At 39.3% G+C, this 26103-nt stretch overlaps 1 protein-coding gene across 4 annotated transcripts in view; it reads left to right on the forward strand.

Annotated features, from left to right (window-relative positions):
* The window catches only part of GSAP (gamma-secretase activating protein), a 99685-nt gene that overhangs the window by 17804 nt on the left and 55778 nt on the right, over positions 1-26103 (forward strand). For all 4 annotated transcript variants that reach the window (XM_032761253.2, XM_032761255.2, XM_032761254.2 and 1 more), the window contains exons 4-12: positions 1669-1738; positions 2042-2095; positions 11835-11923; positions 16643-16712; positions 17922-17971; positions 22223-22327; positions 22745-22804; positions 23842-23885; positions 24786-24871. In XM_032761253.2, coding sequence (XP_032617144.1) covers positions 1669-1738; positions 2042-2095; positions 11835-11923; positions 16643-16712; positions 17922-17971; positions 22223-22327; positions 22745-22804; positions 23842-23885; positions 24786-24871 — 628 coding nt within the window. The remainder of the gene's footprint in view (positions 1-1668; positions 1739-2041; positions 2096-11834; positions 11924-16642; positions 16713-17921; positions 17972-22222; positions 22328-22744; positions 22805-23841; positions 23886-24785; positions 24872-26103) is intronic.

Consider the following 26103-nt stretch of genomic DNA (forward strand, 5'->3'; position numbering starts at 1 on the left):
ATTGGATTATTATATTACCTAAATGTAGGAGGCAAACTAAATGCCCATCAGTAAGTTTTTGGAAATTGATACAGCTCTTAAAGGATTAAGAAGTCTATAAATGTACTGGTACAGAAGGCTCTCCAAAACATATTGTTACATGAAAAAAGCAAGTTGTCAGAATAATACATTCCATTTATGTTTTTAAAAAACTTGCAATGTAACTGTGTAATGGAAGTGCATAAATACAGAAAATTTATAAACATGCTTCCTTTTGGAAGAGAGTTGGGATTGGCTGAGTATAAAGGACTGCCATTTCTTTTGACCTTTTATTTTTGTTTGAGACAGGGTGTCGCTCTGTCACTTGGGCTGGAGTGCAGTGGCACAATCATGGCTCACAGCAGTCTTGACCTCCTGGGCTCAAGTAATCCTCCTATCTCAGCCTCCCAAGTAGCTAGGACTACAGGCATGCCACCATGCCTGGCATATTTTTTAAAAAACTTTTGTAGAGACAGGATTTTGTCGTGGTGTCCAGGCTGGCTTTGACATTTTATTTGATGGTGTTTGAATCTTTTAAACATTGAGACTGTACTTATGTTGTCTTTGTAATTAAAAGATAACAAACTAAAAATTAAGTGTATGTACCCATTCTTCTTAGTAATAATTTAGAATGAGGTTCTTCTTAGTAATAATTTAGAATCCCTCAGTTAGAGCAAGAGTCAAAGGAAACTGACAATTCTCACATGAATTCAGTAACTGATTAATTGAAAGTTCACTTTCTATAATCAATTGTTCCCTAACTTTCCCAGCTTTTCCCGTAAACTTCTAGCTATAGGGGTCTGGTGTGTTCTCAATACTTTTTTAGTGTGCAGATACTAGTAATCTTCTTAATACTTACACTATTTACTGTTTCTCTTAGTCGGTTCTCTTCTGAGGTCTGAGACTGTCTCTTTCCCTTATCCTCTGGGTGTTCTTTAAGAGAGCCTGCCTAATAGAACTGGTGTTCTCTACTTCCTCAATCTCTACATCACATCCTCCTGCGTGGGCATTTTCATTTTCTTTAATATTCAAGAAAATGGAATCTTGCAATATTTTGAACATTTTAAACAACAACAAGGAAAAAAAATTAAGACTACCTTCCCAGTCCTCTAAATATGAAAGGCCTGTGGGAGATGCACTTGTGACAGTGGCTAAGAAAACTAATGATTATTTTGTAATTAATCACCTCAGTAATTACAATAGCTAACATTTGAGTGCTTATTGCACTAAGTGCTTCATATAGATTATCTCACTTGATCCTCCTAACAATCCCATGAGTAGATGTTATGATTCCTATTTTACTGATGGGAGGGATGGAGAAGCTGAATAATTTATCCAAGGTCACACAGCTAGCAAGTGACAGAGTCAGGATTTGAACCTGGATCTAGCTGGGTTCCAACGTCTGTGCTCTTAACCACTATACTTGGTTGTCTCGTGGCTAAATATCAGTGCCAACATGGCTTACAATAGCAAACTTTTTTTTGGTAAAGAGTAGTCTGGAATGTGTCAGCATAGCTAAACTAGTTTGATTCTTTACTGAAATATTTTGCCCCAGTAATACTTAGCACAGAGCTTAATGGGAATTTATATTAATACAATTGTTATTTAATATATGAAACTTCAAATTAAAAAATACTTTTGTTTTAATAGCTTCTGTATACTTTTGAGAAAGACTTGCAAGTTTTCAGTTGCTCTGTCAACAGCGAAAGAACTTTGCTTGGTAAGTTGAGCTCTTATTGCTACATGTCAAGAACTGAACTACATCTTTCAAGAGTTTCAAAGTATTAGATTTTTGCAGTATTAAATTATTCTATAACAATAATTTCCTAGGAAAGAAATGTTCTTGAAGTTTGAAATAAAGAATATGGAGGGTATACCTACAGAAAAGAATGCTTTGTGTTCTGCCCTTATCTTCCGTTGACATATCCTTTGAGCCCTCATCTATTTCAGATATAAAATGGTAAACTTTAACAAGCTACCATATGGATCAATTGCTAATGGATTTTTTTTCTTTTTCCATTAGCTGCAAGTTTAGTTCAGTCTACTAAAGAAGGAAAAAGGAACGAACTTCAACCAGGTAATGAAATTACACTTTTTAGTACCTATGGGTAGATGAAGTTTATTGGTAGATGATTTATTATACTACCAAATAAAATTTCAAGCATCTTTAGAAATAGCCTTATTGTATCTCAGAATAAAAGGCAAAGGTCATGTCAAGCATGAACAAGACTTAAAAAAATTTTTTTTTTTTTTCAAGCAAACAGAAAAGTACAGACAATGATCTAACTGATTCAGCAGAAGTATTAAGATGGTAATTAGTACCTGCAGGCTAAATAAATGCTGAAATAGAAACCTATGGTCAGATGTTGGTATAAAAGATTGGGAAAGTCAAGAATGCATGTTTTCTTATATCTGGTTAAGTATTGATTAGTACCTAACACATGGTAAGTACTACAGCAATACTAAAGATTAATTCTGCTCATTTGCCAAGGTCCACTTTATGGTTTTGTAGCTATGTGATGCTCCCTGGCCCCTCCCCACCACCTTTTAAAAAGTGCTGTAAGTCATCCCTCTGTCTATAACTCAACAGTATTGAGTGCCTGCTGGGGGTCAGGCATTATGCATGGTGCTGGGGATACAATGGTGTGTAAGAGAGGTATAGCATCTGTCCTCATGGGGCTTTCAGTCTAGTCTAGGGTTTCAATTGCAAATGCATACATTGGCCAGAGAGACCATGTAAATATGTGAAGCAGATTGAATGTAAGAAAAAAATCAAGTGACCAGCAGAATGCCTTTGTTTTCCATTTTTAACATAGAAACCAAGAAATATTTTTTTTCTTTAATGAAAAAAAAAAAAATCAAGAGGTATAGGGACTAGTAGTAGGGTGGGGATGTCCCAGGAGCCACTACTCAGCTCTAGCTTTTTGTTGTCACTAGCAAGTCTAGTGGAACTGGCTTTTCAATTTATCAAGGGAAGTCTGGAGCTCTTTGTAAAGATCGAATTTGTAAATGTTGGCTTGAATATACTTAAAAATCCTACTTGGGACAATAATAACCACCTGTGGCCTGGAGCCAGCCTGTGATTACCATTGGTCAACTTCTGGCCTAGTGGGTCTCCTATCAATCTCTTACTATTCTGCTCCCAGATGCTTTCCATCTGTTCTGTTTATTTGACGCTTAAATTCCTTCTTAAATTACTTCTTTTGTTAGCATATTTCCCACTCAGATGTATTTTCCTGGTGTTGCATGTGATGGAAAAACCCGTTGTACTTACTTTCCACATGAGGCTTGTGAGGCACTCCTGGGCGTCTCATGATACACATTTCCTCAGAGCCTAGTCTGCATGGGACCTTCTTGAGGGCCTCAGTAAAATTGTTTATGGGAGATTTGGTGGGCAGGAGGCTCACCTGAAATGTCATCATTTGTATTGCTCATCCTAACCTTCCCCCTGCCATGATACACTGAGAATAACAACCCCTTCCGTCTTTGGTGCCATGTCCTCATTTTTCTAGTACTGTCAGCACTCTGCTCCTTTTAGAATTAAGCGCAGGGCTTGCTTCAGAGCAGATGGAACTGGAATAGCTTAAGTGAAATATGATCTGGGACATTGGTGTGCTGACCCTTAAACAAGGGTATGGGCAAAACCCCAGGATATGGCTGTGACCTTTGGGCTAATAGACCCGTTTCTCCAAGAAGAGGAAAGGCCTAGCTGCTGTGTTCCTGGAGGTGGTGAGGGTGGGCATCTGTATAGAACCTTGGGTTGGCTCCTGTGCCCCCCGGTTCTTCTTGAGCATTATTTTTTTAGCCTTAAAAATTCTTTATTATGTTGGGAAACTGAGTAGTAACTATATTTTTTACATCTATCTATTGTTCACCATCTATGCCTGACTGTCACACAGAACAGTAGTCCTTTATGATTATGTAGATTATAAAATTTACTTTCAGGCCAATTTTAAACTTTACTTGATTGCAACATTAAAGTCTATTCAGGGATGCTTGCTCAGTCTTATAAGTTTGATGCACTTACAGTGAGATTATCTGCTTGCATCTTTAAAAACAGTGCAGTGAACATTATTAGTTATTATATTGGATACCTCACAACTTTACCATGTTGGCCAGCTCTGCCTAGGTGTAGTCTGACAGTGCCTCACCTCAGCTGCCCTACCTGTGTCTTGCTTTCTGCCAAGGGCGCTTGGGAAAATCTACTTACTGCCTACACAGGTACAGCTTGGAAGTATGGTTGAGCATGATGCCCAGGAGAATAACCCATGACCACTGGTGGCAAGGAGCTGAAAGACAAATGGTCTTCCTTTCTGTCTCTAAAGTGGGTAATTGTGACGTGTACTCCAAGCAGCTTAAAATCCAAGGTGGTCACTAATTTGATAATGCCCCATTTACTGGTATACTTTTCTTCCCTGTTTCATTCTTCCCAGTCCCTTATGCCAACCCTGGCTAGAGTGATCCTAGAGTTATATTGTTCCCTGAGGTAAGTTTTTCTTAGTGTGAATTTCCCCATAACTGTGCCTGAAGCAGAGATTTGAGTCCAATTAATTTATCTGGGGAATGATACTAGGAAAGGCCATTAGGGGAATGTCTAAACAGAGACCTGAAGTTGGGGAGGGAACAAGCACGAGGCTATGGAGAAAGCGCATTTCTGGCAGATCAAACAGTCATCACGGGACTATACTTCGTAGACTCGCTATTCAAGGATCGTGAGGAGGTCGGTGAGATGAGTGGAGTGAACAAGGGGCAGAGTGGTAGGAACTGAGGGCAAAGGAAAAAGGAGATGAGGTGCAGACAGATCACATAGACCCAAGGAGGCCATTGTAAAGGTGTGGCCCTCATTCCTAGTAAAATGGGAAGCGATACGCATATTGAGCAGGGACGTGATCTAACTTGCTTCATAAAAGGATTGCTGTAGCTGCTGCATGGAAGATGGACCGCAGCAGGGCAAGGAGAGAACTATTATAGTCTAATGGCTTGTACTGGCAAAGTGGAGCAAGGGCTAAGTAGCTGTGTTTGGATGTATTCAAAAGATCGACTTGTCAAGATTGGCTGCTTGGCCAGGCACAGTGGCTCACGCCTGTAATCCTACCACTTTGGGAGGCTGAGGCAGGTGGATCACCTGAGGTCAGGAGTTTGAGACCAGCCTGGCCAACATGGTGAAACCCTGTCTTTACTAAAAATACAAAAATTAGCTGGGTGTGGTGGCACATGCCTGTAATCCCAGCTACTTGGGAAGCTGAGGCAGGAGAATTGCTTGATCCCAGGGGAAATAAAGGTTGCAGTGAGCAGAGATTGTGCCACTGTACTCCAGCCTGGGTGACACAGTGAGACTCCGTCTCAAAAAAAAAAAAAAAAATGTATATATGTATATGCATGCATGCCGCTGGATTTGATGGCAACATAAAAATAAGAGACAAGTCAAGCGTGACTCACTTTAAGGTTTTTTGGCTAGAACAGGTAGAAGGGCATGTGGGTGTGTACGTATGTATGGGAGGGGCAGGAAAGAAGAGTTTCATTTTGGACTTGCTCAGTTTGACATGCCTAATAGACATCCCAGTGGAGATGTGAGGTGGAGTTTGGAGATGAGTCAGAAGGCCAGGTAAGAGGGGTAAGAGGTCAGGGCTGGAGAGACACATTTAGGAGTCATCAGTATATGAAAGGTATTGCTCATCATGGGAAGGTTTCATTTTGTTCAGTAAAGATTTCAGATGATGTAACCAGAAAGCACTATAGGATTTATTAGAATGTTTTATTTGAACGAGTATTTTGGAAACGTTTATTTTGTCTGTCCATCAAATGGCCTTACAAGCCGTTTGATTACAAGATGTGGTTTGTCTCAGGTAGGGTTTAACACTGTTGCTTAAAATAAGATTTCTCTACTGTAGATGAGACAAATTGTACCATTTTTTTGTAAACAGGGTTCTTTGATCCACATACTTTACAATGCAGTTTTTTTCTTTTTTTAATCAATAATGCTCCTTTTCTTGGCTGTAGAGATGGCAGAGTGAATATTTTACAGAGAAAATGGCTTTCCATAGGAAACCAGGCTCTGGCTGTCCCCTTCGTCCTCCCCTGTGGAGTTGCATTTGCCACAAGTCACAGCAGATTCCCACTGGGCAGCAATTGGGGTGACCATATGGGTCAGGAGCCCCATTGCCACTGAGATTTTCCAGAGCTCCCTGTCACCATCACAGACAGTCAAGTGTCACAGATGCTCTGTGAAGCTGTGATTTGATTCAAGAGCTTGAATAACCAGAGCTCCTTCAGAACCAGGCCATATTGAACTCTCCCATCCTTGTCACCATTTCACAGCATGTGCCTGGATCACACCACGGTCTTTTGCTCACCTCCGTTCACCTCATGTCATGTCTATCCCTCTGCCTGATCCTGCTGTCTGTCCTTGTGGTATCCAGATATTGCCTGGTCTTGTCTTCCCCTTCAGTGATGGTCTCCCAGTCTCCATTGATAATCTTTTTTTTTTTTTTTTTTTTTTTTGAGACAGTGCCTTGCTCTGTCACCCAGGCTGGAGTGCAGTGATGTGATCTCAGCTCACTGCAACCTCCACCTCCCGGGTTCAAGTGATACTCCTGCCTCAGTCTCCCGAGTAGCTGGGATTACAAGTGTGCGCCACCACACCTGGCTAATTTTTTGTGTTTTTAGCAGAGAGGGGATTAGTCATGTTGCACAGGCTGGTCTTGAACTCCTGAGCTCAGGCAATCCGCCCACCTCAGCCACCCAACATGTTAGGATTACAGGCATGAGCCACTGTGTCCAGTCTCCACAGATATCTTGATTCTCAAAATTCTTTCTTTTTTTTTTTTCCCCCGAGACGGAGTCTTGCTCTGTCACCCAGGCTGGAGTGCAATGGTGTGGTCTCGGCTCACTGCAACCTCTGCCTCCCAGATTCAAGCGATTCTCCTGCCTAAGCCGCCTGAGTAGCCGGCACCACAGGCATCCACCACCACTTCCAGCTAATTTTTGTATTTTTAGTAGAGACGGGGTTTCCCCATGTTGGCCAGGCTGGTCTCGAACTCCTGACCTCAGGTGATCCACCCACCTTGCCTTCCCAAAAGTGCTGGGATTACAGGTGTGAGCCACCACTCTTGGCTGTCAAAATTCTTAATTTAGCACCTCATAGAATAATGGGATTTTATGGCTGAAAGGGATTGTAGAAGTAATCTGGTTCTTTGGTCGTTCACTTTATTCTGATTATTTTTGAGACAGGGTCTTGCTCTGTTGCCCAGGCTGGGGTGCACTGACATTCTTTTGGCTCACTACAGCCTCGAACTCCCTGGCCCAAGTGATCTTCCCACCTCAACCTTCTGAGTAGCTGGGACTATAGGCACACACCACCATGTCCAGCTTGTTCTTAATATTTTTTTCATTTTTTTGTAGAGATGGGGTTTCACTATGTTGCCCAGGCTGGTCTCAAATTCCTGGCATCAAGTGATCTTCCTGCCTTGGCCTCCAAAACGTTGGGATTACAGGTGTGAGCACCTTGCCCTGCACGTTTTATTATGTTTAATAATGAGGCGTTGAGGCCTAGGAAAGCTTGGTGATTTGCTGTGAAGTAAATACCAGGATAATGGCAGAACTGAAACTAGAACTGATGTCTCTAGAATCTTAACTCACAATGCTTCCTTTTTCACTGTGAAAGCACATGGTATGTTATTGAGAGAAATTACTATTTGCAAAGGTTTACTCTTATTATGCTAGTAATATTAGTCAAATGTCTGGGTTGTACTCCAGAAGGGAAAAATTAGTGTAGAAAGGTGTTTTCTGCCTTCAAAGATCTTCCCATTTTAAAGGTAAGAAAATCTAGCTGCTAGCTGGCTATCTCCTTTGGGTACAAATTCCTGCTTAAAAAAAAAAAAGCCAAATATGGTGATTCTTTTTCTTTTTCTTTCTTTCTTTTCATGTTGCCCACCTGGATGGTGTGACTCACTCACTGCAACTCCTTCTGGTTCAACTATTCACTGCCTCACCTCTGATACTACTTTTAGACGGAGGCTGGAGTGCAGTGGTGCAACCTTGGCTCACTGCAACTTCCGCCTCCTGGTTTCAAGCGATTCTCCTGCCTTAGCCTCCCGAGTAGCTGGGACTACAGGCGTGTGCCACCATGCCCAGCTATTTTTTTTTTATTTTTATTTTTATTTTTTATTTTTATTATTATACTTTAAGTTTTAGGGTACATGTGCACAATGTGCAGGTTTGTTACATATGTATACATGTGCCATGATGGTGTGCTGCACCCATTAACTCGTCATTTAGCATTAGGTATATACTAATGGAACAGAACAGAGCCCTCAGAAATAATGCCGCATATCTACAACTATCTGATCTTTGACAAACCTGACAAAAAGACGAAATGGGTAAAGGATTCCCTATTTAATAAATGGTGCTGGGAAAACTGGCTAACCATATGTGGAAAGCTGAAACTGGATCCCTTCCTTACACCTTATACAAAAATTAATTCAAGATGGATTAAAGACTTTCATGTTAGACCTAAAACCATAAAAACCCTAGAAGAAAACCTAGGCAATACCATTCAGGACATAGGCATGGGCAAGGACTTCATGTCTAAAACACCAAAAGCAATGGCAACAAAAGCCAAAATTGACAAATGGGATCTAATTAAACTAAAGAGCTTCTGCACAGCAGAAGAAACTACCATCAGAGTGAACAGGCAACCTACAGAATGGGAGAAAATTTTTGCAACCTACTCATCTGACAAAGGGCTAATATCCAGAATCTACAATGAACTCAAACAAATTTACAAGAAAAAAAACAAACAACCCCATCAAAAAGTGGGTGAAGGATATGAACAGACACTTCTCAAAAGAAGACATTTATGCAGCCAAAAAACACATGAAAAAATGCTCATCGTCACTGGCCATCAGAGAAATACAAATCAAAACCACAATGAGATACCATCTCACACCAATTAGAATGGCCATCATTAAAAAGTCAGGAAACAACAGGTGCTGGAAAGGATGTGGAGAAATAGGAACACTTTTACACTGTTGGTGGGACTGTAAACTAGTTCAACCATTGTGGAAGTCAGTGTGGCGATTCCTCAGGGATCTAGAACTAGAAATACTATTTGACCCAGCCATCCCATTACTGGGTATATACCCAAAGGATTATAAATCATGCTGCTGTAAAGTCACATGCATACGTATGTTTATTGTGGCACTATTCACAATAGCAAAGACTTGGAACCAACCCAAATGTCCAACAATGATAGACTGGATTAAGAAAATGTGGCACATGTATACCATGGAATACTATGCAGCCATAAAAAATGATGAGTTCATGTCCTCTATAGGGACATGGATGAAGCTGGAAACCATCATTCTCAGCAAACCATCGCAAGGACAAAAAACCAAACACCGCATGTTCTCGCTCATAGGTGGCAATTGAACAATGAGAACACATGGACACAGGAAGGGGAACATCACACACCAGGGCCTGTTGTGGGGTGTGGGGAGGGGGTAGGGATAGCATTAGGAGATATACCTAATGCTAAATGACGAGTTTCTTTTTGTATTTTCAGTAGAGATGGCGTTTCACTATGTTAACCAGGATGGTCTCAATATTCTGACCTCATGATCCGCCCACGCCTCAGCCTCCCAAAGTGCTGGGATTACAGGTGTGAGCCACCATGCCTGGCTGTGATTATTTTTCTAATGAGAAAATTTCCTCTATCTCCCCCAAAAGGTTTTTTTTCCCCTCCCAGTTAAAATAAACTTTTGGCCTGGCACATGATGAAACCCCATCTCTACTAAAAATGCAAAAAAATTAGCCGAGTGTGGTGGCGGATGCCTATAACCCCAGCTACTCGGAAGGCTAAAGCAGGAGAATTGCGTGAACCCAGGAGGCAGAGGTTGCAGTGAGCCGAGATTGTGCCACTGCACTCCAGCCTGGGTGACAGAGTGAGACTCAGTCTTGTAAAAAACAAAATAAAACAAAACAAAATATTTATATATATATATACACACACATACACACACATACTTTTAGGTCAAAAAATATATATATACACACACATACATACACACACATACTTTTAGGTCAAAAAAATGTCAGCTCGTACTATTTAATATGCTAATTTAGTCATACACATTTAAGATAACAATAAGAAAAATTCATTTTCCCCCCCCATACTCACCTCTCAACAGAGCATTTCTATTCTATTTTTCTTCACAAATATCTTTGACACCAATGTCTTTCTTATTCCCGGAGCCATTTTTTGAGTCATCAAGCAGATTCCCAAAGTAACTCATCCATACCCTTGGTTGTAAGATCCTGTCACTAGGATTTTCACCCTAAGCCACAAGCACCCATTTACCAAACACTGGATTTTCATTTGTTCTGTAGTATGTATATTATATGATTCAATATAATAACTCACTGTCTTTTTCAAGTAATATTTAAAAGGCGTTTTTATAGATAGATCCAGACCTTCCAATTGTTAGGATATAGCTCAGAAATTGTTTTACGTTCTTTGCTTTTTTCAAAAAATAAAGCAGTGCTGTCAGGCTGCTGTTTTAAATATTGAAAACTAACACTGATTAAATTCCACGCTTCTGGGCCATCCCCAGATTGTATATTATTTTTCACAGTGAAGTCACTGAGAGACACTGGATCATATTAGAGTCTCAATAAAAGCTCAAATATAAGGCCAGTCCTTCTTTTCTACGGTTTAATCTTGGGGGAGGGGGAACCTTGACCTAAATTTAGATATCTTTGGTAACTCCACGCAGGGAAGCCCGTGTCCGTGGACTTCCTCCTGATTGCTGTATTTTATGGCATTTGCTCAGATGTGACACTGAAAAAATAAGTGGGTCATTATCAGTGCTGTACCACTGTCCTCCAGGGAAACCCAGCCTGTGTCCTACTGATAGATACTGTCAGCCTTAACATGTTCATGTATCAGAAATGTTTTTATTTTTCTACACAAACAATATTTGCCATTGTGCTGCCGAATTGGAGTGACACAGAATCGCACTGTTTGTTTAGACTTAAAAGCCTAGAGGGCTTGTGGAGCTATGCTAAAAATGGCATGGAGTGAGTCTAAACAGCTTCTTCACTCCGTGCACATTGATTTCTGCCTTGACGTCTTTTCTGTGTCTCTGTTGGATTTGTAGAAGTGTCAAAGTCAAACTTTAAGAAAATTACCATTTTTCCCCCAGTAGAATAGCTAATACAATAGTTAGCATATTTATATTTTCAGAAAGTTCAGACATGTCTACATTTGCAAATCATAGAATTGTGATAATTGGGAAAAATGATATCCATTAGAAACCCGTTAGGCCCTCTTATATGTTGCTGGTGAGGGTGCAAAATAATATACAGTGATCTTTGATTTCAGACGCCGCTTGTGTTTTAAATGTGATGCTTTTCTGTAAATGCAGAATTCTTATAACCTGAAATTTGTCTCCCTTGTATCTACTGTTGTTTCCAGGGCTGTTCAAAGACTTCCCTTTTCACATTTGCATTTCTTGAGTATCCTGTGGTTTTCATAATAAAATGCAGCTTCTTCAGGGCTCCTGAGGGTGTGGAAGGCAGGTCCTTTGCTAGGCTGATTGCTCTTTTGGGGTCCTGAGCCACCACACATCCTAGAGAGTAGAACTGGGAACAGATTTACAGTTTCAGTCTCCTCACAGGACTTTAGGATGGTAGAATTGTTTTAATAGTTTATAGTCCCTGTAGTAGGATTTACCAGAAATTGCTCTTCCTCCTTGCTTTGGAAAAAATAATGTGTGATACTATAATCTTAGTTACTAAAAGCCTTCTTTTCTCTGTAGGATCAAAGTGCTTGACTTTGTTGCTTGAAATCCACCCTGTTAACAATGTGAAGGTTCTAAAGGCTGTGGATAGCTATATTTGGGTTCAGGTAAGTAAGTATTCCATTTATCACTTAACTCATTAACCAAAAGGCGTGCAGCCTAGAATTGAGGTTTACAAAGTACCTTCACTCTATCATATTTAATCTTCAGAACGGTCTTGTAGACTACTATGGCTGGAAGTATCCGCTCTTTCTTTGCAAGCATGGAAATTAAGAACTCGAAGCTAGCTCCACCAACTCTGTTATACTGTCATTTGTTTCATAGTAATGTAATATTTTCTCATGACAAAATATCGAATATTAAAACACATTTAAGGTAAGCTTTAAAATGGTCTATGTAATGTATTTACATGGTTGACAGATTAAGTATCTATGATTAAATGGCTTAATCCCCAAATTTATCAACTTCATGAGTTGATGCAGAAACTCCATGTATAATGTAGGTGGCATAGATATAGTAGTCCTCATTATTTACAGATTCCATGTTTGCAAATTCTGCTACTCCTAAAATTTATTTGTAACCCCTAAATTAAACACTCATAGTACTTGGTCAGTTATTTGCAGATACATGCTGAGTGGTGAAAGGATTTGTCACCCAACATGCACATTCGCAATTGAGGTTGAACACGGCGATGCCCTGCCTTCTTTGTTTTAGCTCTCGTACTAAAATGACGGTTGTTTTCATGGCCTAGTTCCATCTTTCAAATTTTTGTGCTTTTTCCTGGCGATTTCACTGTTTAAACAGCTTCCAGGAATAGCGCTGAGGCACTGTCTGGTGTTCCTAAGTGCAAGAAGGCTGTCAGATGCCTTAGGGAGAAAGTATGTGTTTCAGATAAGCTTCATTCAGGCATGAGTTACTATGCTGTTGGCCATGAGGTTAAGGAGTGTCTTTAAATAGAAACACACAAAACAAAGTTATATACTGATCTGTTGACAAACATGTTGTGGCTAGAGGCTTCCAAGAATTTATCCTTGTTTGGGTTTGGATCATAATCCCAAAAGACAATCCTGAACACCATAATCCTGAATGTTGAAATCCTGAAAGGTCAAAAGTGTAAAGTCCCAAAAGTCATGATCACAGGGTAGTTAGTATACACGAGTGTCTATACTTTCAAAACTGTGTATGTTATTATTGCCTATTTTATTGTATGAGGTGGACTATGAAGTGTTCTTTTGCGTTTTGCTTCTCAGATAATTCTTCTTTTAAAAATGTCAATACATCTTTTAAATAATTTTTAAAATTATTTTATTCCAGAATTATATTTTTGGGATTTTGATCTTTTGGGATTTCAATATTTAGGATTATGGCATTTGGGATTGTGTCTTTCAGGATTATGATCAACTCCCTTTGTATTTTCCCCAGAAACAATGGTTCAGTATTCAGTTTACAACATTTGTGGTGACTTTACAGAACAGAACTACTGCAAATAATTTGAATCAACTGTATGTGTTCACGCAGTGCTACAGCATAATTTCCTTTTGCCTAATTTCACATTTTGTTACAGGGTCAAAATATCTTTTCTTTTGGTCTAGCTAGAGTCGATTTGCACCACTCAAAGTATCTGCCTTTTTGTCCCCCAAGCTACTACCAGCCTCCAGCCTATGGGCCTCCCTATTCCAGTGGGTTAGGGGAGAGGGTTGTCTCTCTCTGCCCAGGGTCCTCCCCTGTCAGCCAGTCCTTTCAGCTGCACATTTCCCCGCCACTCCTGACAGCACTGTGGGTCGCTTCTCAATTCCAGACATGGCCTGGCCAGAAGCTCCCAAGCTGCATTCTCCTACCCTCAGGAAGCCACTCCATCTACACTGTCATCAGTGTGGGGAGGCTGGGGACAGAGCACACTTCCCTTTTCTGGTCTGTTCTTTGGCTTCCTCAGCATCTTGTTAGGGCTGTATAGATGGTAGAGACATGACTGAAGGATTGGGGTAACTAAAGGGAATTGGAGCATAGAAAGGGGAAAAGTTTTTAAAAGCAAGTGGTTGTATACATTGCAAATATATTAAAATCTACCAAAAATTGTATATATTAAAGTGGTTAAAATGGTAAATTTTATATTATGTGAACTCAGTTTAAAAAAGTTAAAAGTGGCTGGGTGCAGTGGCTCATGCCTATAATCCTAGTACTTTAGGAGGCCAAGGAGGGCGGATTGCCTGAGCTCAGGAGTTTGAGACCAGCCTGGCCAACATGGCAAAACCCCATCTCTACTAAAAATATAAAAATTAGCTGGGCATGGTGGTGCGCTACTGTAATCCTATCTACTCGGGAGGCTGAGGTGGGAGAATTGCTTGAACCTGGGAGGCGGAGGTTGCAGTGAGCCAATATCATGCCATTGCACTAGCCTGGGCAACAGAGCGAAACTCCATCTCAAAAAAAAAAAAAAAAAAGTTAGAAGTACGTGGAACCAGGACAGCATCTATAGGCCGGCCAAAGGAGAAGTCCCAACCCAAATAAAGTAAAACTTGCACTCATTCTGTGGACCCATCTCAGTCCCTAGCCCTGCCTCCTGCCCCCATTTCTATGCCTCTGGAGAGAGAAACTCCTCTAAACCCCAGTGGCAAATACCCACCTTCTCCCTCCTGCCTCTAGAGAAATGACATCTACTGTGCATTGATTGAGTTGGTCTTGCCCTGGGATCAATTTCCTTTTTCTTACAAAAACATCCATGGTGATCTCCAGTAGCACATTTCCCTAACTCTGCATGTGTAGTCTTGACCACCTACACAGAGGAGCTTCAGCAGGACAGTGGCAGGTGGGGCTTGGATCCCAATCCGGGACCCTTTGAGTGTTTCCTTCCAGCACAAGGTGTGTCTTCAAGATAGTTCCAGTGGGTAATTAATTCCAGTAAGGCCTGGAAGCCAAAAGCAGACAGGCTTCAGACACAGTGCTGCAAAAGCACTCAAGGTTGTTTTTTTTTTGTATTGTAAGTAGGATTCTATGCAGATTATATTTACTTAGAAAAATTTATCTTCACAAATGTGGAGCTAGACTTAGAATGAATATTGGTCTTTGGAGGTCTGTAGTCTCGGTGTGTAGACTATAATAGAAAGAAAAACAACACCTACCTAAATGGGACTTTTAAAATAACATTCTCCCTGATTGTCACAGGAAGACCAGACAGAGGTTTAGAGGTTGGCAGTTACACCTCTTCAGCACCTCAGTCCATGTCACGTTTCTAAGCAGGCATGCCCTGGCCACCTCTGTAGACCTGGAGGCCATACCATCTTCCATAGCAGCAGATATCTCCATATTTTGAGGCACTGAACATTTGTTCTCACATCCTATATGTGGTGTCATTCATCTCTGCTTTTCCTCGACTCTGGTATACAAGTATCTTGTTTGATGTGTGACATTTTACAAATTATGAGACAATTGCTTCTGTATTATTTTTGTAGCTGAATTCTGCATTGCTATTTTATAATTTTGACTTTATTGCTGTGAAGCATGTTTTGCTTTTCATTTCTAAAAGGGAACTCAACTATAAATGTTCCAAAAATTGACTAGTACTATTTTTAATCTGATATTATGCAAAGGTAGGACACTAGGAAATAATAAAAAATTGTCCTAAGTTTAGTGAGACTAATGACTGGGAGATGAGGACATAAAAGTTATGGCCTTTTATATTACTTTCAAGTTTTGGGTGAGGAACAAAATTCACGGGTCTTTCATGCCACAAAATGAAACGGCTGGTTCACAATTGCCCTTTTGAGTCATCCTGTGACCAATTTTTCCTCATTATCACAGCTAACGGGGTCAGGACTTGTGTTGCTGGCAGCCTGCTTTGTCCTGCAAACAGACACACAGTGGTGGGCTCATATGGGAGAGCACAGAGAAGGAGGAATGGGGTGGATTTAAGCCTTTTCTTCCTGGTGACAGTCGTTCTATGCTTTCAGGCTTGTAAATCCTCAACTCATGTGACACCATGACTCACTGTTCTTTCTTGACAAGTTCTGGTTATGTTGTGCTTTATCTCTTGGATGTGGGACTTTGGAAGTTGTCATGTGGAATATATTTACTTGGCTCTCAAATTATATACTAGGTTTAGTTGCACAACGACTGTATTGACCACTGTGTGTGTGTGTGTGTGTGTGTGTGTGAAATAGAACATTCTGTATAAATGTTGTTTGCATTGTTTCTGATTGGTTTCAGAATCAAATATTCCAAATAGGAAGTACCATCCCTAGAAATAGCTTCAACCTTAACATTTACTGTTTATTTTACTTTATTTTTAGACAGAGTCTTGCTCTATCACCCAGGCTAGAGTATAGTGGCATGATCTGGGCTCACTCCAACTTCCACCTCCTGGGTTCAAGTGATCCTCCCACCTCAACCTCCTGAGTAGCTGGGACTACAGGCACGTGCCACCACACTTGGCTAATCTTTTGTATTTTTTGTAGAAATGGGGACTTGCCATGTTGCCCAGGCTGGTCTTGAACTCCTGAGGTCAAGTGATCTGCCTGTCTTGGCTTCCCAAAGTGCTGGGGATACAGGTGTGAGCCACTGTGCCCAGCCAGAAGCCTTACTGTTTAAATAAGTGAAGATAGTGTTGTATTTGAGATCAATTCCCCTCTGGAAAACTGAGGTTCTGAAAGTGTTCTGTTTTCTTGCTTGCTTTGACCTGCAATGTGTGTGTGCAGGTGATTCCCCTAAACTCTTCTGTGATTCCCAGTTTCTTCAATGGTATGTAATAATACAGTCATCAAACACAACTTTGGAAATATTTGTTCAAGCAAGATAGTTGCTTACAATTATGATTAATTTCTTTTTTACAGTTTCTCTACCCACATGTTGAAAGTCATCCTCTTCCAGAGAACCGTCTGTTACTGATTTCAGAAGAGAAATGTAAGTGTATCTTTAGGTGGAATATGGGAATTTCATGAATGGCATATCGTCTCCTAGTGTGGGACATGATTGAATCTTCTAGATATCCACCTGCCATTGCCAAGGGTCCACTGAGCTTTGATGTCCATATGAGACCTGGAATTCCTTGGGAAGGGCTTTTCCTTTGGCCCCCAAGTGTGTTGCCTTTGGCTCTGTTCAGTTTTCTCATCCTGGGAATGATGGTCTCTTGCATACATGGATCTGCAATTTTGTCCCATGGTAGAATGTTTGTAGAACAGTTGCACAGATCATTTTTGTCATTTTTAGTTCATCCGTCTTTTGGATGTCTGTCATAGTGGATAACTAGGATATGGAGATGCTTAGATGGAGAGAGGGGAAGGTTTTAGTAGCTAGAAGAATCCCATGGCAGAACTTGAGAAGACCTATGAACCTAATTCAGGTAGAGGCAAATAAGTTTAGGACATAAAAGGTTATGTCCTTCCATGATGATTTCAAGTTAGGAGAGAGAGAGGAAGGACAAAATTTACTGGTGGAGCTTTTCTAGTAAGCTGTCTTTTGCATTACAAGATGAAACTGCTAGTTTATAGTTGGAAGGACAGGCTTGAGGGGTAAGGTTTTGTTCAGTCTCTAAGCTCTTGCTCAGTTGTGTAACTAGGACCAGCGGAAGGTAAATATGGCTGAATTCAAATTGTTACTGATAGAAAGGGACCATCTACACAGATTGTCTTTAGTGTTCAGGGTTTTGTTCATATGAAATTGGCCTCTATTAAAATGCTTCCCCAAAATGTCTTGTATAATGAGTTTTCTATCTGGTATGTTCATACAAACAAGTGTTTGGTATTTGGGAATTGAAGAATAAACTCTGCTAAGTAAGCCCTTGTTATCCTTATACAACACTGATGGTACAGGGGAGTCAGTACTTGCTGAGGGAACCCAGGGAAGCAGGAGGGCTAAATGCTTCATGTATTGTTGATATTGAGGAGCAGAATAAATGCAGGACTTGAAATTAACTGTAAAGGGAGGATGGAGAAAAATGGGTTTTAAAGTTTTTGGACCTCTATTGTGAGATTACAGTTTGTGATAGTGTTTTTGTGGTCAGTTGTTCAATCTGCATTGCTTTTATAACAATGTTTTTACAAGTGTTAGGCAAAAATAGTACTCATATATTTCCTTAAGGTTAAATTATCTTTCTTTGTTTTTCTTTTAAAGATATTGAACAATTTCGTATCCATGTCGCCCAAGAAGATGGAAACAGAGTGGTAAAGATTTGAAATTCTTTTCACTTCATAGTTTTTTTTTTTCCACAAAGAACTACATTACTAGACTGCTAAAGATAAATTAATGTTACTGATATGTAATGTTTTCTTTATTTGATGACTTTTGAAGTATAGACTTGCTGTTTTAATGTGTGAAATGATACAAATATATATGAAGTTAATTATCCCCTTTTTCTGTACTTCAACCCTCAATCTCAATATCCTGAGGTAGCTAATAACAGCCTGTGTGTCTTTCCACAGCTTTTACCTTGCTTGTCCAAACCTATGCAAGGTTAGATGCACATATGTGGGGATTCAATTGTTTTTACCAAAGTAGAATCATAATACATACATTTACCTGCTGCTTTTGTGTTTGCTTTTTGCTTAGCAGGTAAAAAGATCAGGAGTATCCCTATGGGTTACTAAAATAGAGATGTAACTAATTGGTTATTTACTCTAATTTTTATATGTACATATATGCATATCATGGGATCATACCATATATTTATACCATATATACAATCATACTATGTATCATGCCATATATGGGTTTCATAGAGTATAATTTTTTTTGCTTGTTTTCCACATGTACCTTTTTTTAAAATCTCTTTTGTTCACAACCTGGTATGTATCATACTTTTTTCCACGCTAATACTAATCTCCTACCCCCACCTCTGACCCACCCAGGGGTTTATTATTCATTTCTTACTCAGCTTTGTGGAATTACCTACAAGTAAACTAGAATAGCTCCAATTCAGTCTCTTTAGAAGTAGATAATAGTCCCTGGTGTGGATAGACATTAATTAAATTGCCAGTTTTTTGTTTTTACTTTTGAATTATAAATCATCTTAAACTTTTTTTTTTCCTATAGCCTTATGTATTGGTACATACATTTCTTTGACCTAAATCCTCAGGGATGGATTGTTTGATGGGTACATGCATTTAATAAATTCCAACAGATTTTTCCAGATTGCTTTCCAAAAAAACTTCTAACAATTGATAGTTTTAGAAGCAAAATTTAAGAGTACATGTTTCCTGAATTCATATCATGAAAAGGTATATTTACCTTTTAAAAAATTTCCAATTGGATGAGTCTAAGTTGATAGCATATTATCTTAGTCTGTATCTCCCTTAATATTAATACATTTCAGCATCTTCTCCTAAGCTTACTGGCTATTTGATTTGCTTTTTTGAAAATTGTTTAGTTGTATCCTTATCTATTTTTCTACTGGCTTGTCTTTTTCTTGATAATTTGTATAGGATCTTAGTATGTTATTGATATTAAAAATGATTTTCTTCAATATTTAGTCTGCATCAAAATTGTCTCTGAAGATTTTAACGTTTCTCTGAAGATTTTAAAGTTAAATGAACAAATTGAAACAGAAAGTGGAATTTATCATTTGTGTATCAGCTATTAAAAGCCTCAAATCAAGAAGCCTGGCTGGAAAATTGCCAGGAGAAAGTATGTCACTGGAGCTCTGGGCTACCATTGTCCCGCAGGGGCTAAGTGGATGGGAGCACAAGGACAGACAGGGCCAGGAGTCAGAAGAGGGTCAAGCCCAAGAGGAAAGATCAAGGCTGAATCCCAAAGCCAGTGATGAGCATTTAGAAGAGAAATAAATAAGCAAGTTGGGGTCAAGAACTGGGAATGAGCATAGACGGTCCTCTTCCAGAGAACCGTCTGTTACTGATTTCAGAAGAGAAAGTAAGTGTATCTTTAGGTGGAATATGGGAATTTCATGAATGGCATATCGTCTCCTAGTGTGGGACATGATTGAATCTTCTAGATATCCACCTGCCATTGCCGAGGGTCCACTGAGCTTTGATGTCCATATGAGACCTGGAATTCCTTGGGAAGGGCTTTTCCTTTGGCCCCCAAGTGTGTTCCCTTTGGCTCTGTTCAGTTTTCTCATCCTGGGAATGATGGGCTCTTGCATACATGGATCTGCAATTTTGTCCCATGGTAGAATGTTTGTAGAACAGTTGCACAGATCATTTTTGTCATTTTTAGTTCATCCGTCTTTTGGATGTCTGTCATAGTGGATAACTAGAATATGGAGACTGGCTGGTTAGAAGAGGGCTTGAGAGCAAAAAGGGAGAGGCAGACAGACACACACTGGGAAGAGTGATGGAGGGGACACCTGTCAGCAGCCCAGAAAAGATTCAGCCGTTCAGGATGGTGCAGCTTCAGCATTCCTTAATTCACATGTGTTCTTCTGAGAAGTACTTCTGCCTTCATTCTTAAAGGCTTAGATGACAGCTTCATACAGCATAAGTATAATACCATCTCTATCATGCAGGGATGTTGCAAAGAATATGCAATTCCACATACTCTTTGCAACATCCCTGCATGATAGAGATGGTATTAGGCTTGTCCCTATTTTTACAGAGAAGACAGCAACCAAGACTCACAGAGGTGAGGTGATTCTAGAGAGGAACAAAATTGAGATTGGGACCTGGGTATGCCACAATCTGCCATTCATTTTCTTGTTAGTACATACCTTTACCTGGAACGGTTCTCAGATCTACTCCAACTCAACAAATTTCAGAAAAATGATTGTCCGAGGTTTAGAGACAGACAGGTCCTCTTGGATCTTCTCTCTGGCATCACTTTCCTCTTGTCTAAATATAATGGACAGGGTAAGCAGGAAATACTGGTTTACAACTCTTTGTGCCACATGGCGCCCCTCAAGTTGCAAGTTACCATGGGTGGAGAAATCCCTATTAGGATTAGGGAGGGTTTAGGCATGAATATGGACCATTCTGGTGTTTCCTTTTTTCCTCATTTCTTCTACCCCAACCGGTCTTTATTCTTTACTCATCTATCTCAGTGTAGATTACTTTTGCTTAATAAGCACTTTGAGGAAAGTTAATTCTTAACTGCTTCTGTTAAATTATTCTGAGGACAGCTGATGCACTGAAAGGGCACTGGGAGGATTCCAGGACATGGATTCCAGATCTTGCAGAACTAACTATGCAGCCTAATCTAACTGCTCAGGGCCTCAGTTTTCTTACCTGTTAAGGGGTTGAATTGGATGGTTTCTAGAATCTCCTGATTTTAAAGTTCCATAGTTCTGACTTTGTTACTTAGTAAACAAATATTTCATACTTACAATATATTTGACAATTTACTATTGCACACTTTATTTCATTTTCTGCCTTTGTTTTTTTTGAGATGGACTCTTGCTCTGTCACTCAGGCTGGAGTGCAGTAGTGGGATCTCAGCTCACTGTAACCTCCACCTCTTGGGTTCAAGCGATTCTCCTGCCTCAGCCTTCCGATTAGCTGGGATTACAGGCATGCACCACCATGCCTGGCAAATTTTTGTATTTTTTTTAGTAGGGATGGGGTTTCACTATGTTAGCCAGGCTGGTCTTGAACTCCAGACCTCAGGTGATCCACCTACCTTGGCCTCCCAAAGTGCTGGGATTACAGGCATGAGCCACGGTGCCTGGCCCATTTTCCGCCTTCCAAACGAACATTCCTTGAGCATTGCTACATGCTAGAAACAATCAATGCATTGGTAACAGAAACATGTTGTAGAAGAGTGCGTACTCACTGGGGAAGGCTTATAGCATTAATTAAAATGTAATTGTCAAAGAAGCGTGCCAGTGCACCATAGGGAAACAGGTGAGGGTGATACTACATCTTGGGGATGTGAGGGAAGGCTTTGTGTAGAACACAATGTGTAAGTCAGGTCTTGAAGAATGAGTAGTTAAGTATTGCTGAGAGATGGGCAATATCATCATACTCATCATGGAAGACATAAAGGTGAGAGGCATGCCCAAAGCTGCATGGTTGGTTTATGGCCAAATTGGGGTCATTGCCTACTACTTTCCACTGTCAGGCCTGAGTTTTTCCTTGGCATCACAGCCTCTCTCTTTGGTAGTGGAGGGCTTTTGTCTGCAGAGGCTTGACTTAAGAGAGTTAGGTACAGAACAGTAAGTTCCAAATCTTCTATTAATGCAGCTATTGATTTGTGGGAGGTATGGTGTTGTCTTCAACAGCTTCAGCCTGTCTGCTAAACTAAGAGCAAGAATAAAATCATATATTATACATGGGAAGAAGAGGAGGCAATGAAATGATGTCTTAAAACATTTCTGGAAAGACTGTGTGTGCCAGGGGTGGGGAGCTTCTAACAGTGAACTGTGGAAATATTTATATGTATCATAAAGGTAGACATGGAAAATAATTATGAATTCCAGATATGTTCTCCTTTAAAAGTTATTCTTACTTTTTTTTTTGCATTTTTAGGTGATTAAAAATTCTGGCCATCTCCCAAGAGACAGAATAGCTGAGGATTTCGTTTGGGCTCAGTGGGATATGTCAGAACAGAGATTATACTACATTGACCTGAAGGTAAAAAAGCTAGTTCATGGGCACTCCTTTTTTTTTTTTTTTTTTTTTAACAAACATATTAATTTTTTTGGAGACAGGGTCTTGCTCTCTTGCTGACACTGGAGTGCAGTGGTGTGATCATAGCTCACTGCAGCCTTGAACTCCTGGGCTCAAGTGATCCACCTGCCTCAGGCTCCTAAAACATGGATTACAGGCATGAGCCATAGTGCTTGGCCCCAGCACTCTTTTTTATAAGAACAATTTGATTTTGACATTATTATTACTGCAGTTTACTAATCACTACATTTTCATTGATGGAAATAGTCAGTGAAGTTTTATTAAACACAATGAAAAGATTTTTATTATTGTTTGCTTCTTGACTGCTTCCTTTTCTTTTTTTCCTGGTTTTTTAATATGCCATTCTGTTTTCTCTTTTAGAAATCAAGGAGTATCTTAAAATGTATCCAGTTTTATGCTGATGAGAGCTATAACTTAATGGTAAGTCCAGAAAATGATCACACTACAGGAAAGTTTATGATACATTACTCTCTTTTTTTTTTTTGAGATGGAGTCTCACTCTGTCGCACACGCTGGAGTGCAGTGGCGTGATCTCGGCTCACTGCAAGCTCTGCCTCCTGGGTTTACGCCATTCTCCTGCCTCAGCCTCCTGAGTAGCTAGGACTACAGGCACCTGCCACCACGACCAGCTAATTTTTTTGTGGAGGCAGGGCTTCACTGTATTAGCCAGGATGGTCTCAATCTCCTTACCTCGTGATCCACCTGCCTCGGCCTCCCAAAGTGCTGGGATTACAGGCATGAGCCATCGCACCCAGCCGACACATTACTCTCTTTTAAGAGAATTGTTATCATAAGCAGCGCTTTAGCATTCCGCATGATTGTGTTAGTCACTCGTATGAGCAAGTAAAATTAGTTCTTGCCACCTCCAGGTTTCCACTCTATAACAAATCCAGTTAATGTAGGTCATTAGAAGAACACACACCAGAAATGTCCAGTAACTGAATGCTCACATCAAAGAAAAACGTGTAAGTGGGGATTAGTAGAAGGCGTTAGGTTGGCGCAAAAGCAATTGTGGTTTCTAATCATTTAAAAGTAATGGCAAGAACTGCAGTTACTTTTGCATCAACCTAATAATTGATGGGGTCTGTAAGAGATAGCTTTAAGGGGTTATAAGTTACTTGACCCAAAAGGACTTGTGAGGATGGTGGATTTGAGAATAAAGAGACAAGTCAATGAGAGGGTATAGTTTAACCAAAATCTAGCATTACCCCTGAAAAAGCTATTTGGAATGTTAGCATTGTGTTGTATCAGTGGAATAAAAACTTCTAAAAATAGGAAAATTTCAATTTAAGAACTTGAATTTTTTAAAAAAAGATTTTAAAAAAGTTAGAATTGTGGTGAAGGGTTCTTAATATCTTTGTGATGAACAATATAGTGGTTTTTAATTTTTTTTAAAATCAGAACTGTCATCATTTACTGTCATTTTGGGTTCATTTTCTTCTGATTTTTTTTGACAGTTTGAAGTACCCTTGGACATATCATTAAGCAACTCAGGATTTAAGTAAGTTATTCATAGGTTGTTACTAATTTTTATAGATGCTTGTGGGCAAAATGATTATATTTATTCCTACATTATACTATGCAGATAAAAAGAGAGTTTGATATTCTGTGTGTGCATCTATTTTTGTATTCCCATTCTTCATAGCAAATAAAAACAACTTTATCGAACATGAACCCAGGATTTTACATATAAGGTCAATTGTATTGATTTTCTTAGCCATTTATTTCTGTAGTGCATCTCCATTTATTTTGGTGTATGGATATACCCTTCTCCCTGCAATTAAATAGAGGGATTCAATGGGTCAGAGAGCTATATTGAGAATCAAACATCAAAACCCTTTTTGTTGCCATCAAAGAGGATGTCACAGGTCAATCCACTTGTAGTTCAGCTGAATTAATTTTTTTTTCTGTTTTCCTTTTTACACAAAAGACAAGGTTTTTTTTTCCTTTTCCCACTCTATTTTACATGTAGCGGGAACATGAGATGCTTCTGAAAAAATAAGCATAAGGCCATCAATATGTAGAAGACATGAAAATCTTCCTAAATTAGAGTAATGATAATCCTGAACTGTTAAGTATTTCACTAGCTTTATTTCATCATATATGAACATTTAGCTGTGCTTACTTTGAAACTAGTATGTGCATTACTCTATATCAGAGAAGTTATAAAAATGTAAGATGAAGGTAATATTTTTTCCTTGTTATCAGGCTGATGCCATTTATATACCATGTATTTTGAAAAAACTACAGAATTTATTAACCAAAAGAAAGTTATCTACTTATATTTCTCAGGAACGTGTTTCTACTTCTGTGGGTATATTATTTAGTGGTTACTCACATCCTTTATGAAGGGATGTATTTTTAAATGCATTCAATAATTTATCATTCTTTATGTTCTTAGACTTGTCAACTTTGGATGTGATTATCATCAAGACCGAGATAAATTTTCCAAACACCTGACTCTGTGTGTTTTTACCAACCATACAGGTAAACTAGGGTTGTATTTATCAATTTATTCAACTGTACTTGAGTTCTAGACACAATTTACTCATTGTTTAGCTATATGGAGTCTGAAAATAGAACAGAGCTACATTTTTATGTTGGTGATCATATGGATTGTCATATATCAAATCATCTTCATTAATTTTAAATATACGCTGTCTGTATTGAGGAAGCCACAATTATTCTTAACAGCAGAGTTATTCTTCTAGTAGTTATTATTTGTGTGGTTCTAACGGAGAAAATGGATTTGTATTTAACCAATCTACATTTTCCCACCTGCTTCATCTTTTAACAAATGGCAAACAGCGATGGCTATGCTTTCTGTGTCAGGCTTACTGATGTGTTTGGTTCTAAACTTATGTACCTGGCTTTAAGAGCCATGCTGCAGCCTACCGATGTAACAATCAGAGCTTAACATAAAGTTATTAGTGTGAAATATTTTGTTCCTTAATCCAGTTTTTATAGATAGAAAAAATGGAGAGGGTAAAGAAAAATACCTAAAGGTGAGAGAAGATGAATATGATTACATTCAATAAATCTGGTGAAAAACTGCTCATTAACCTTAATAATCATCTAAATAATCAGCTCTGATAACTACATGTAATAGCCATTTTTAATATCCCAACTTTAATGGACATTTACTACTTGAGTTAAGTAGCATTTGGACTAAAATTGTATTCCTTTAAAGCCAAATTATTGTGGGATATTCACCCATTAGGCCAACATTTATTGAGGACTTACTGTTTGCTAGGTGTTGGGGATATGATAAGTAAAACTGCCCTAATCTTTATTAGTGTAAAGGTTACTATTTGGCACAGATTTTAGACATTACATAAGTGCGCACTTAGTATTTAAATAGAATCATATTATGAATGAGCATTATAGGAAGTCATGAAAACTTATGATGGAGGTTTAATAGAAGATATTAGTATCTTCAACCATGTTCTAGTTCAGCCAGTCCATCCTTGTTTCTGCCTCCCTCCAAGATATTCCATCCCATTCCATTCTTAGTCCTGAAAATGGTCCCCTTTCCCACTTCACTCTTGCATAATCCATTCTTCTTTTTCCTGTCCATCCCAGGTATCCCTCAGTTGTACTCATCCCTTCATATACCAGTCGTAGGGAGCTCAAGGAGGTGGTATTTCAGTAGAGACTTGAAGGATATGTATGAACTAAGACCATATCACTGAAGTAGAGTGAGTGAGAGAGAGAAAGCT

This window comes from Hylobates moloch, unplaced genomic scaffold (assembly GCF_009828535.3).
Source record: "Hylobates moloch isolate HMO894 unplaced genomic scaffold, HMol_V3 SCAFFOLD_1, whole genome shotgun sequence".
Classification (NCBI taxonomy): Eukaryota; Metazoa; Chordata; class Mammalia; order Primates; family Hylobatidae; genus Hylobates; species Hylobates moloch.